This window comes from Sinocyclocheilus anshuiensis, unplaced genomic scaffold (assembly GCF_001515605.1).
Source record: "Sinocyclocheilus anshuiensis isolate Anshui unplaced genomic scaffold, SAMN03320099.WGS_v1.1 scaffold1096, whole genome shotgun sequence".
NCBI lineage: Eukaryota > Metazoa > Chordata > Actinopteri > Cypriniformes > Cyprinidae > Sinocyclocheilus > Sinocyclocheilus anshuiensis.
This window is the reverse complement of record NW_015548251.1, coordinates 887,742-902,033: the sequence shown is the minus strand read 5'-3', so window position 1 is coordinate 902,033 and position 14,292 is coordinate 887,742. Positions and strand designations below refer to the sequence as shown.

Here is a 14,292-nt window from a genome sequence, read left to right as displayed (position 1 = left end):
TTTATTAAAAAAAAAAAAAAAAAAAAAAAAATATATGTATATTAATGTGACAAACTATTATGGATAGTATGTCGAATTGGGATTCAGCTTATCAGAGACAAGTGATTCCTTGGAGTCTTTTGTTTTCCTTTAGCTTGTTCCACTGATTTGAACATGTTATGGTTGTCATTAATAGTCAGAGAACAGGATCATGTTCCATGTTTGGCTGTGTCTGTTTGGTTTATCCATGGAGAATGGCCTAGTTTGGAAGAGTTTTGTGTTGTCATTTTGCGTTCCAGATCATTTGCCCACGACTGATGCTATGGAAGCCTGTGAACTCATCAATCGTGATGCATGACACAGCGGTTAGAGATGGCAGTGTGCTTGCCTACAAAAACCAACAAAAAACCTCAACTTAAAGCAAACATTCAATACAAAAGCTTTTCCGACATCACCTCTTTTCACAAAACCCACCAGCACCTCAAACATTGTGCCTTTAATCTATCAGTGACTGTGTAGAGCTTCACTGTTTCCTGACAGATTAAAAGTGATGGATTTTCAGCTCAGCTCGAGCACAAGGAGGGCAGGTCCAGATCAGCGTAAATAGAGGAAATATCCTCACCCAACCATGAAATGTCGCTCATAAATTTTTGAAATGTGTTGTTCATATAACAAGATGGGTGTAAGTTATGAGCGGCTGTCTGTTTTAAAACCTCTCTCTGTCACCTCGGTTAATAAAATGAATTTAAAATATATAAATGGTCTCGGCCTTGGAGAAGATTGGCCATTAGAGTATGCTGAGGTGGAACTGTCTGTTCTGCTGGATGTTGATGTACAAGTAAGAGTTTCCGATGCACCAATTATAAATTACCGAAAACCGTTTGCAGATATTGCTGTAAATTTATGTCTACATACACTACTGTTTAAAAGTTTTTGATAGAAGTATCTTATGCTCATCAAGGCTAAATTTATTTAATCAATAATACAGTGAAAACCATTTAAATTAAACCATATTTTTATTTTAAATATATTTTGATAAGTAATTTAGTCCTATGCTGGTGAAGCTGAAATTTCTGCAGCCATTACATCAGGCTGCAGTGTCACATGATCCTTCAGAAATCATTCTAATATCCTGATTTGCTGCTAAAGAAACATTTCTTATTATCAGCATTGTAGACTGTTTTGCTGCTTAATATTTTTGTGGAAACTGATACATTTTTTCAGGACTTTTTGATGATTAGATGGTTCATGACCCCAAACTGTTGAACAGTACTATATGATTGGCTAATATGATGGCTGATTTGATTAGAATTGTTTAGGGTGATTTTAAAGAGACAAAATGCTTAGAAAAAGCTATTTATTATTATTAGTTTTTTGTTCTAGTTTTAAAGGATAGATTATAAAAAAAAGCTTTAAAAAAAATGCCTTTTTCACATTTTGAAAGGGTTAGGGAAATGTTTTCACTCTTTCAGAGTGTTACATTTGACTATTTTTGGGTTTGCTTCCCTGCTTAGACTATTTAAATTTCTTTCATTTCTGAATTATCAATATTTACATGTACAATTTGTATTTTGTATAGCAATGAATCACCATCCTCAATACTGCTGTCCATTACGCCAAGCACTTTAGAGAACCCTTCTTTTGTGTGTGTGTGTTTGTTTTTGTTACGGTTGCACATCTCAACCAGAGACAGAGACAGTTTTTTTTTTTACATTTTTATATCATGATCTAATATAAGATTTATTAGGTGTCATGACCGAACTGGTTAGTATTATAAACAATTATTTTCCTTTGATTTTGTACATATAAAATGAACTGAGTGCTAGATCACCCTTTAGAATCAGTTTTAGGAGCATTGTTTTTGCATTCATTTCAGATGACAGCGTTTGGTATGGACTTCAGGCTTACATGTGGTCTCTTTACAGGCCTGTGCTCGGCTGTGTTGAGTAGATCTGGGCTTGTTGTATTGTAGCTGCAGGGAATCGTTGCAGTTTCACGGTGACTGGGTTGTCAGCGCTCTGTGATTCACGCTTGTGTACTCATCTCTGTGTGTAGATAACACCGTACCCATCTGTTTGATCTCCCAATCCAGACACGCGCTATATTTAGAGCCTCGTCAGATGTGCTGTTTTAGAGAAATAAGTATATTATACTCCAACCGAGGAGAGGCCTCATTAGCATCAGCGCGTTCTCCCTCTCTCATTCGTGTGCTTTATCTCTACAAGAGCACCTTTGCACTCTCTCGTTCTTTTCTTTTTCCATCTCTCTATATTCTCGCTCTCTCGCTTTCCTTCTGGCTCTCCCTTATTCTTTATTCCTTCCCCTCTTTCTCTCTCTTTCTGTCTGTCATCTCTCTTTTCTCTTCTTCTTTTCATGTGTGGGAGGGCGCTTGTTGCTCCCCCAAGAGATCTCAGGCTTTGTGCGTGAGTGAAAGTGTGTATACATGTTACACTGTGTGTTTGGTGCTCAGAGGAAATGGCACATCTGTGTTTCAGGGCACACTCTCATCCACCTTTCCACCTTTCCTTTATTTAGGCTATGTGCAAATTCCTGTGCTTTCATATGAAAGTCTGAAATGTAGGAAACTCAACCACTGATGTATGTTCTTCATAGTATAAATTAGGGCTGTGCAAAAAATCGAATGCGATTTTCATGCGCATCAATAAAGCCGCTTCTGGCGATTGGTAGTAAATCTCCAGCACTTGCTTTCAGATTGAGCGGCATTTACTACACAGAGCCGTAGTTCACTGACAAGCTACACAAAATCGCAATTTTTTTGTAGCTTGTCAGTGAACTACAGCTCTGTGTAGTAAATGCCGCTTCATCTGAAAGCAAGTATAGATAATCAAAGATATTCATCGAGATCAAAATCACAATACCTTTTATGGGTGGTCTTTTCGTAGCAGTACTAGCTACACATTATAAAATAATAATTTTGTAGTAACTTGCACCAATGTGTAGTAACTTGCGTGTATGCAAAGTTAGTAGCTTTAACCATACATAAGTATACATATATGCCAGCCGAACCGTGCCGTACTGAGCCGTACCGAGCCGAGTCGTACCACGCAGTGGAAAAGCGCCAATAGACCACTCCAGACTGCAGATTATAGATTATAAGAGCTTTATAAGAAGTGTATTTTTATTTTTATTTTTTTCAAATTTTTAAGGAATAGGGATGTTATTTCACTGTTTAAGAGCATCAGAATTTCACTGTTATAGGTTATCTTTTTGTTTCAGTGCTAGCTAGATAATGGTGTATTAATTTGCACCAATGTGTAGTGACTTGTATGCAAGGTTAGCAGGCTTGTTAGTTAAACATATAACACGAAATATTTAATTGCCAGTTCATAGCTTTCGATTGTATAATATATGTTATATACATTATTTGTCATATTTTATTAGTTAAGACAATGCACATATTCATCTCCTCCCTCACATTCTTACATCCCTCTTTTAATGTTGTATGACTGCATGTGTTCATTTGCTTTCTCATATAGCGTTTTCTGGCCTCTGATCTTGGCACATTTCCCCTGTTTGACTTTTACACAGATGTTAACTTGTTTACATTTTTATTGTATTCATGATTGGGCGCATCACAGCTTTTTTCTGTCCTTTATCTGTGTTTGTAGATGGAATGGGACGAGTTCTGGCTCAGGACGTTTACGCCAAAGACAACCTGCCACCTTTCCCTGCATCAGTTAAAGATGGCTATGCTGTTCGAGGTGAATACCCATTACTGCAAAATTACTCACTCCACATGGTCTCGTTTACCACATGAACACCAAAATATTGGCGTGTAAGAGCAGAACAATCACATAACTAATAATAAAACAACATAACCTGCCCATAAACATGCATTTGCACATCAAAGTTTTTGTATACAAGTCTTAAGGCTAGTTAACACTGCCCCAACAAATGTCAAGTTTTAACATCAAGTAAAAGTTTTAACATAAAGTATAATTGAATTATAATAGTTTAATTCCTGTAATGGCAAATCTGAATTTTCAGCTCCAGTCTTCAGTGTCACATGATCCTTAAAAAATCATTCTAATATGCTGATTTGGTGATCAAGCAACATTTATAGTTGAAAACAGTTGTGCTGCTTAATATTTTTGGTGCAAAACATGATACATTTTCTTCAGGATTTTTCATGGATAGAAAGTTCAAACAGCATTTATTTAAAATATAAATCATTAGTAATAATATAAATGTTTTACTGCAACATTTGATCAATTTAAGGTGACTTTGCTGAATAAAGTATTCATTCTTTTTTACATATTTAAAAAAAAAAAGGAAATAATCATCAGAACTTATGATTATTTCCATTTTATCCATATTAATTTCTTGTAATGTGCGTAATAGATATATAACAGTCTTGTTTTTAACTTTAATCGTTACAATCTCTTTCACCAAAACTATAAACCCTTTGAAAATGACTCACTGAGTTACTCTTTTTACTGTTTTTCAGCGGCTGATGGCCCTGGTGACCGCTTCATCATTGGAGAGTCTCAGGCTGGGGAGCAGGTGTGTTACACGAACAGAAACTAGATAGTTAAACTAGTCTTCTTGTACTGTTGTGCCTTGAAAACTTGACACGAACATAGTCTCTCTCCCTCACACATACACGGGAAATGCCTGCTTTTGCACTGGCACCTTGTGTCTGCAGGAGGCTTGTGTGCTCAGATGGCAAGAAAACTCAGACTCAGTGAGCGTGTGTAATGAGTGCATCACACACACACACACAGAGAGAGAAAGAGGGGGAGATCCCCGTGGGCTGTGTGCAGCACTCCAGTGCTCAAGACTGACGTCCATACAGTGCTCTGTCTGGAGAGTGTGTTTGCATTCGAGTCATGGGTCATTCCGTTGCTTTCTCAGCTAATCAGAATCAGAATCAGAATCAGAATCAAACTCCCGCGGCGAGTAGAAAGGCTTACAGTTAATGAAGAGCACTTCTAGATCTGAACAGCACATCTTCTTTAACACAGTTACATCTGTACACCACCTCTCATTGATGTAAAAGCATGTCCCGCCGCCACGTGATTTCCCCGTTGATTCTGCGTCGCGATCCACTCTAAACAGCTGAAAGCCCGGGAGACACAACGCGCTGTCCGGAATGGCGTCTTTCAGCCAGGTTTCCGTGAAACACAGAGCGGCAGAGTTTGAAAAATCCTTATTTGTCTGGAAGAACAGAAGGAGTTCGTCCGTTTTGTTGGGTAGAGAGCGGAGGTTCGCCAGATGGATGCTAGGCAACTGCATCCTGAATCCGCGCTGCCTGAGCTTCACGAGCGCGCCGGCTCGCTTCCCCCATCTGCGCGTCCTGAAGCGTCTGAACAGCGCCGCTGCTCCCCCGACTACAATGTCCAGCAAAACATCAGAATAATCGAAAACTGGTGAAATATCGGGTGGTGTGTACTGCCGAATGTCCAGCAATTCGTCTCTGGTGAAACTGATTGCAGGGATATAACTAAAGACAGGACAAACTAACAAAAACATAAAAACAACTGTGGAGCACGCCACGGAGGCAGCCATCACCGTCGGCGTCATCTTATGCATCCAAAATACATATGCATAATGCCATATGACTCTGGTACAAATAACAATGTATATGTATGTAGGTGTCATTTTGTGGGAAAAGTAACAATTGAACCCAGTTCCAGAAGGATGCAGCATTAGTGTAGTTGTGCTTTCACACCAAAGATGTGCACATGGATGTTTTCTGATACAGTGGTTAAAGATCTTTTTCTGTCTGTAGCCCATTCTCACAGTTATGCCAGGCCAAGTGATGAGGGTGACGACAGGTGCTCCTATCCCGTGTGGTGCAGACGCCGTAGTGCAAGTAGAAGACACAGAACTGCTACGAGAGTCTGAAGACGTAAGTATATCACATTCTCAACCGCAATCCCAACTATTTTTAACTATTTAAATTAATATATGTAAAAAAACAACAACTCAAATTTCTAATAAATAACTTTAACTAACTTGAAGTGAACTATATTCCTAAAACAACAAAGTATGTTTCATAAATAATTTCTACCTTTGAGGATGCACCCAATTTTGTTAGTTTTAGCTAGCTTAAGGGGACAATTTTCGTGTATTTGGTCCCAAAAGTGCATAAGTGCAGAAACATGCATAGTTAAAAGTATAAGACAATTAAAAAGAAAAACAACCAAATATATTTAAAATATAGAGAACAACACAAGGAATTTATGAATGCATAATTACTATAAATTATACAGCAGTACTTTTTTAGGAAATTGCGATAGTATGTTTTGTATTATCTTAATTTAATATGGATAAAGCAAGAAACACACCACACAAACACATAGTAAACATTGTCTAGCGACTTCTCATATAAATGAAAGTCCAATGTCATTCATGTGTGTGCATGTCTCAATCTGGCTGGTTATGAATTACAGGGTACAGAGGAGCTGGAGGTGAGGATCCTGGTTCAGGCTCGTCCAGGACAGGATATCAGGTGAGTGGGACTGAGGTTTATTTCCTCAAAAAATGCCAGAGACTTTTTATAACTGACCAAATATTTTTTATCTTTACTGTATATCCATTCGTACAAGTCCATTTTCATCAAACGTACTGGCGTCCATGTTTGATGCAGAATTTTCTTTGAAAAAAGATTTTTGGATGTTTTTGAAGGAAGTCTCTTATGCTCACCAAGACTGCTTTTATCTTACCAAAAATATAGTAAAAACTAGTATTGCGAAATATTATTACAATTTAAAATAACAGTTTTCTGTTTTAATATATTTTAAAATGTAATTTATTTCTGTGATGGCAAATCTGAATTTTCAGTGTCACATGATCCTTCAGAAATCATTCTAAGATGCTGATTTGATGCTTAAGAAATATTTCTTATTATTATCAATTTTGAAAACAGTTGTGCTGTTTAATATTTTTGTGGAATTTCAGTGTTTATACTGACACTTGTATTCAGTTTAATGCATCCTTGCTAAATAAAAGTATTAATTTCTTTAAAAAAAAGTTTATGTACGTGTATCATGTTTTGATGCTCAGTGATGTGAATAGGCATTATTCCACATTTCATCTTTTTCATGAGGAATTAATCAGTCTCCCTTGTTTTGAGTTATAAAAACTGGTGTTATAAAAGCTGATGTTAAACTTTTTCTTGTTTCTGTCACACACAGGCCTATAGGACATGATATCAAGCGTGGAGAGTGTGTGCTGGCTAAGGGCACTCACATGGGTGCATCTGAGATCGGCCTCCTGGCCACTGTTGGAGTCACAGAGGTGGAGGTGCAGAAATTCCCAGTTGTAGCAGTCATGTCCACTGGCAATGAGGTAGGACATTTCTGTGTGTCGCTTTGTTACTTTCTTTTGCCCATGGTAATTTAAAACATTTTTAAATGTATGTGTAAATTTATGTATGCTTATGTATGCAGTTGTTAAACCCTGAAGATGACCTTCACCCAGGCAAGATCAGGGACAGTAACCGATCCACACTGTTGGCCACCATTCAGGAACACGGCTATCCCACCATCAACCTCGGCATCGTCGGAGACAAGTCAGCATCCCTTCCTCACCTCCCACTCACTGCACATGTCTAAACCTTTCCAACCTCAGCACTCCTCGGAAACTCCAGCTCATATATTAGAATCGATACAGGATCATACAGCGCCTCAGCAGAATTTACTGAAAGACAGCAGTTTCTGCAGTGCTCGGAAGAATTTTTCCGTCTTTATTTATATGTGTATACATATACTTTAGGGATGTATAGATGTATAATATGTATAAGGAGCATGTATAAAATAGGTTAACAATGATAAGTCAGTGATAAGTAATTAAAAGCAGTGATAAGTCAGTTACAGGTGCATCTCAATAAATTAGAATGTCGTGGAAAAATTCATTTATTTCAGTAATTCAACTCAAATTGTGAAACTCGTGTATTAAATAAATTCAATGCACACAGACTGAAGTAGTTTAAGTCTTGAAATAAATGAACTTTTCCATGACATTCTAATTTATTGAGATGCACCTATATATTGTTGTAAATGATTGTCTGCATTCATCTGAATGAACTATAATATTTTTCTTGAAGTCATTAATGCTTTTTTTGTGCTGTCCTCATTTTGTGGATATGAAATTTTGAGTAAAGTACTTAATACATTTAGTATAAATATTGTATTTAGAAATATTTATATAATTTAATAATTATAATTATATTATTAAATCATAATATAATATAATATAATGTTCAGAAGTTTGAGGTTGGTTTTTATTTTTTTTTACTTTTTTTTTAAGATATCTCTTACGTTCACCAAAGCTGCATTTATTTGATAATAAATACAGTAAAAACAGTAATATTGTGAAATATTATTGTAATTTAAAATAACAATTTTCTGTTTTAATATATTTTAAAATGTATTTATTCCTGTGATGGCTTAGTGTCAGTGTCACATGATCCCTCAGAAATCATTATAATATTCTGATTTGTTTTGTGGAATTTTGTGGAAACTGTGATGCTGTACATGTTTTTTTTTTCCCCCTCGGGATGAGTAGAAGTTTTAAAAGAACAGCATTTTTTTGAAATAGTAATCTTTTGTAAGAATGTAAAAGCTTTTACTTTTAATCAATTGAACGTGTCCATGATGAATAAAAATATGAAATTCAGGTTACTGGTTACATTATATTTGCATTAATAGTGATAGAATAAGCAAACATTTTACACGTTTTACTTCACCAATATGCTAGAAATGGATTTTGCAAAGATTAAAAAAATTCCAAGTCATTTGGCATGATCATGTTTTCTAACCCCCTGCAGCCCAGACGACCTGCTGAACGCCCTGCACGAGGGCATTAGTCGTGCTGACGTCATCATCACCTCTGGGGGCGTGTCCATGGGTGAGAAGGTCAGTTGATGGGGTTGTCTGGAAGAGCTGTAACCTAAAGAAAGGTCACATGCTTGAAATGTCCAAGCTTCTCACTACAGGAATGTGGCCTCACAGATAAATCTGCTTCATGTCAAGAAGAGGATTCCATCGGTTTACTCAGAGGCCGTGAGATCTCAGAGCAGAACTCTTTTAAGAGCTTATGCCACAGGTCACCGTATGTTTTAGTGCCATCTAGTGTATCTGCTTGTTTCTTGTCACAAAGCAGCATTTGTTAATCTGACCTTTTATTTTGGGTCTTTGCCCAGGCAGCAGTCCACTGACTGCTTCTTGCTCTTGATTTTCCGCCCTATTAATTAAAGCTCTTTAATTACCCGATGTTTCACTTTACCAGGCGCGGATAGATGTGTTGTCCTACATAAGAGGAGAAATGTAAACACTCATGCAAAAGTCTTGTTTTTTTTTTTTTTTCAGGACTACCTGAAGCAAGTTCTGGATATAGACCTCCATGCCCAAATCCACTTTGGCCGAGTGTTTATGAAGCCGGGGTAAGTGAGAGAATCAGTCTTAATCATGCAGAGACAGATTTCCGTAAAGTCTGGATGGGGCAGCACTGACGTGAGGGGAGGCGTTTGGTTGTTGGATTGAGGAAATCTTGCTTTTTTTCTTTTTTTATTTAATGAACTAACTGCCATAAAACACTTTCAAGGATTTAATGCCATGACCTAAAAAATGTTGGCAACACCAAAATATTGATAAGAACCTGTGCATCCTGACTCCCAAAAGTTGCGAAGTACCAATCATTTTTTTTGTTTGCAATATGCATCAGATGGTTTATGAACATAGGCGTCTAATTCAACTAAGACAAAGCAATAAAGACAGAAAAAGAGCTAAATATTATTGTTTCAGTGTTCTTTTAGTATTACTTATTTCCTATTATAGTATTTATGAATATTTTGACTTAGCTTTTATTTTTATATTTTCAGTTTTCATTTTTTTATTTTGAGTAATTTTGTTATGTGCTTTCTCAGTTTAAATCTGCATTTAGCTTTATTTAATTTTTACTTCAGTTTTTGTATAAGTCATTTTTAGTACTTTTATTTCAGTTTTCGTTTTAGTCATTTTAGTACAACATTTCATCTAATGTTTATATTTTATTGCATTTCAGCTTTCACCTGTTCACCGGTTCTAACTCTATAGTGACACCAACTCTATAGTGGTTTGCCCGAGTATTGCAATTATTTTGCATTTATTAGAATTCAATCAAATGGCTTTCCCAACTCCGTTTTTTGCATGTGTCCTGTGCGCGGCATATTATTCTTTTGCGCGGTCGCAATGTAAGAAGTGCGCGGCCATACCTGCGCGCAGCTTAAAGGGAACATTGCCTGGGATGTAGAATATTGATGCTTTATTCTATTTCTATTTCAGTTTGCCTACTACGTTTGCCACCTTAGACATTGACGGTACCAGAAAGCTGATCTTCGCCCTTCCAGGTATAATACGCTGTGTATGTGACATACTAAGTGTGTATGTAAACAAATGGAGAAGTTTGACAGGAAAAGTGTCTCCGAGTTGGAACTGTTTAAAATTTACTCAAATGAAAACACATACACACACAAACCCAGGTGACTTGAGTTTCCTCTTTCTCCCACGTACTCTATGTATTGTACTACTTACAGTAGAACAACTTCTCTTATTCTAACTATTTACATAAACTCACATATCTATATAGTATCATCTACAAACTAAATGGTCCCTTCTCCATAAAATTTAATCAGCCCACGGTTGCCCACCTGTGTACCTTTCTGCAAACCTGCATCTCCCTGCTTGCCCACCGGTCCGATCAGCTTTCCCAGGCTTGCCCCCACCCCAAGCCAACTGTACTCCCACCTTGTGCCTTCAGAAACCAGGTGGTCGAGGCAGTGGTGACAGTGGCGATTTCTATATTCCCCTTCAAAGGTAATTTCACCTACAGAGACACAGGGGCGACTCTTCTGGAGGCTGTGCCCCTGAGTGACAGCGAGGCCAGCAGACTGCCTGTGCCTCCTCCCCCACAAGGAAGTAGGTGCTCTTAATTCAGGAAATAAGCCCTGTCTTCAGCCCAAGCTCAGAAAACGGAAATGGACTTGAAATTTTGACACGAAACCCTAATTACCAAAACACGAAATCTCTTTTTAGTGCACTTGGGCTCATTTGGGACCAGCATGTTATAATTATTAGACATTACAAGATGAAAACCCGAAAAGGCCTTTTCTAATCTACAGTAACAACCTCCAAAACACAATTAAATGAAACATAGGAATAATATTTTTGTTCTGATTTTCCAATGTGACACTTTCTGTTCTGTTTTCTGAGAGAAGCCTTGTGTTTTTGCTTTTTTTTTTTTTTTTGCGTTCGTGGCACTCCTTGTAGCTATTAGTTCTGTTGCAACCTTCCCAAAGCCCTTTCCGTTTTGTGTACTGTGATGTGGCTTAATGTTTTGAAACGGCTATTTGATGTAGTTCTGTCCTCCTTTTGCTTTCAATGCCCTTCTTCCCTTCATGTTGATGTGGTGGAGGGCACCTCTGCACTTGATACACTCTTCTTCCTTAACTGGTTTCAGTAGTTGGTACACATTTGTCTTATCAGAGAGTATTGGCTTGATTTCACACTTTATTTGATTGCTTTGGTATGAACCAGAGTTCAATTCCATTCCTAGTATTATTAGGCTTCGAAATGTACATTTACACAAATGTATATTTGCATCATCAGTGTCAGTGCAGATTTCACACCAACCAGACAAACTGAACTCTGACATCAAAAATACTCCTTAAAGGGGCAGTTGACTCAATTTTGTCATCATTTAATCACCATCATGTTGTTACAAACCTTGTATGACTTTCCTTTTTCCATAGAACACAAAAGAAGAAGCTGAGCAAAATGTTAATGCTGCTATTTTTAATTTAATGATATAGGTATACAGAAAGAAAGAAATTAATAGGACGCATTAAATTGAACAAAAGTGGCCGTAAAGACATTTTTAAGGTTACAAAAGATCTATTTTTAATAAATGTGGCTCTTTTGAACTTTCTATTCATCAAAGAAACCTTAAAAGAAATGTATAACGATTTCCACAAAAAAGTATTATGCAGCACAACTATTTTCAAAATTATAATAAGAAATGTTACTTGAGCAGCAAATCAGCATTTTAGAATGATTTCTGAAGGATCATGTGACACTGAAGACTGGAGTAATGGCTGCTGAAAATGCAGCTTTTCAGTTCCATTAATAAATTACATTTTAAAATGAATGAAGATAAAACAGTTATTTTAAATTGCAGTCATTTTTTTAATATAATATTACGTTTTTTACTGTTCTTACAGAGGCTAAACTTTTGAACAGTAGTGTACAAGAATGAGGCTGAGATCTGTGGAAGATTTTCAGTGAATAATTTAAATAAATGTCAGTTTCCTTCACAAAGCTATTGCTTGATTTTAGACAACTTTTTGTGTTACTTTTATGGTGTTCAGTTGTTTCTGGAGCTTGATGGCCACTGATCACTGTATACTTGAATAGTATGCAGAAACATTCTGCTAAACATCTCCTTTTGTGTTCTCTGAAACACAAGTTCAGAAAGGTTTGCAACAAAACGAGGGTGAATAAATGGTGACAGAATTTGCATTTTGGAGGTGAACTGTTGCTTTAAAGACATCAGTGGTGCTTTATCAGAAAACAAACCTAATACCTATCCACTACAGATGATCCAGAGTTCAGAGAGATTCTGCCCCAGACCTCCACCCCTGACCCGAAATCATAAGCCAAAGTCTTCACCTCAACAGTCGTCTCTTCTTTCTCTCTCAGGTAACCCAGTGTCAGCTGTTGTAACCTGTAACCTCTTTGTCATCCCTGCATTAAGAAAGATGCAAGGGATCCTGGACCCACGACCCACCATCATCAAAGCCAGGGTGAGCATGGCCACTAAAGCTCATGTTCTTGCATTGGTGGATACTTCAATACTGTACTTAAGTCAATTTAAATATCCTTACTTTTTCTAATATTTTGGGAAACCTTTCCAAAGAATTACATTTCATAAAGACGTATTGTTCCTTGTTAATATGAATTGTAGAAATCGTTATACGCTCTGAGACGTGATAGCAATGCCAGATTCTCGAACGAGCTGATTCATTTCAATGAACCTGTTGAATCAGTCCACACATCGCACTGGACAATTCATTCACGAATTGGACTGATCCGATTCCGATCCCAGCTGTTCTTGAGTCAATTCGATTCAGTGATCCAGTCAGAGTGAGTCAGGACTCTCTGGTAGAAGAGATAGCGTTTCTCAATGGGACCTTCCTGGTTAAAATAAGCCAAGAAGCAGGAGATCCTTTGAGCTTCAGTGTGTGCACAACTGATAGCTTGAAATTGAAGTTACTAATGCCAAATTTTAGGATTCATTATTGTTAAAAAATCATATTTGATAAAATAATGTTTTGGCCACGATCATCAGTTGTTTGTGAACTACATCTGCTGTAAAATGGTGAGCTGTTTAAACCTGCTGTATGAAATGGTTGTATAAAATGTGAATACAATATGTCATATATCACCATCTGAACGGTGTAGGTTTTAGGTAAAAATGAAACATATGCAGCTTAAGATAATGCAATAACATTGAAATATCGCAAATAAATCTTCCCTGCTGCCGTAGCAGTTTCAAATGATATTTAAACTAGTATGTTTGCTTAGCATTTTTTTCTCTCTCAAAATAGCGTTTTTCTCTATTTGTCAATAGACATTTACACACATTTTGTTTTTTCCTATTGTTAAATATACTATAGGGTGTATTTTATTTCTGCTTGTTTGCACATTTGAATTTAGTATCCCAAATTGATGCATTGATATATTTCATGTTTGATGCTGTATGACACGTTTTGGTTCTGAAACTTACCAAAACTTTTTCTTACTTACAGATCAGTACATATTAAGGGTCTGCATATAGGATGTAGGATGGAGTGCATAACATAGCAGAATAAACATTTATCAATCAGTACTTTTAATACTTAAGTACATTTAAAAACAAATACTTTTGTACTTGTGCTCAAGTAAAATTAAAAAGGAGTATACTTTTATTGGAGTAATGTTTTATTAATGTATCTGTACTTTTATCCCAGTACTTGAACAGTGTACTTCGTCCACTGGGTTCTTGTGACTTGCACTGTGTTTCTGTACTGCTGCGATAACATCAGTATGTGTCCTTTTCTTGGCAGCTGTCCTGTGATGTAAAGTTGGATCCACGTCCAGAATATCATCGCTGTATACTGACATGGCACCACCAGGAACCACTTCCCTGGGCACAGAGCACAGGTATACATAATTAGTTATATATATATATATATATACAGTGGGTACGGAAAGTATTCAGACCCCCTTCAATTTTTCACTCTTTGTTATATTGCAGCCATTTGCTAAAATC

The 14,292-nt window shown here is 36.9% G+C and overlaps 1 protein-coding gene across 1 annotated transcript in view; it reads left to right on the top strand.

The window, feature by feature from the left end:
• LOC107655307 (gephyrin-like) overlaps window positions 1-14,292 on the top strand; it is a 48,738-nt gene that overhangs the window by 32,880 nt on the left and 1,566 nt on the right. The window contains exons 9-20 of the mRNA XM_016442765.1: window positions 3,609-3,701; window positions 4,448-4,503; window positions 5,732-5,851; window positions 6,396-6,454; window positions 7,140-7,293; window positions 7,395-7,516; window positions 8,774-8,861; window positions 9,315-9,388; window positions 10,269-10,333; window positions 10,800-10,901; window positions 12,681-12,784; window positions 14,087-14,183. Coding sequence (XP_016298251.1) covers window positions 3,609-3,701; window positions 4,448-4,503; window positions 5,732-5,851; window positions 6,396-6,454; window positions 7,140-7,293; window positions 7,395-7,516; window positions 8,774-8,861; window positions 9,315-9,388; window positions 10,269-10,333; window positions 10,800-10,901; window positions 12,681-12,784; window positions 14,087-14,183 — 1,134 coding nt within the window. The remainder of the gene's footprint in view (window positions 1-3,608; window positions 3,702-4,447; window positions 4,504-5,731; window positions 5,852-6,395; window positions 6,455-7,139; window positions 7,294-7,394; window positions 7,517-8,773; window positions 8,862-9,314; window positions 9,389-10,268; window positions 10,334-10,799; window positions 10,902-12,680; window positions 12,785-14,086; window positions 14,184-14,292) is intronic.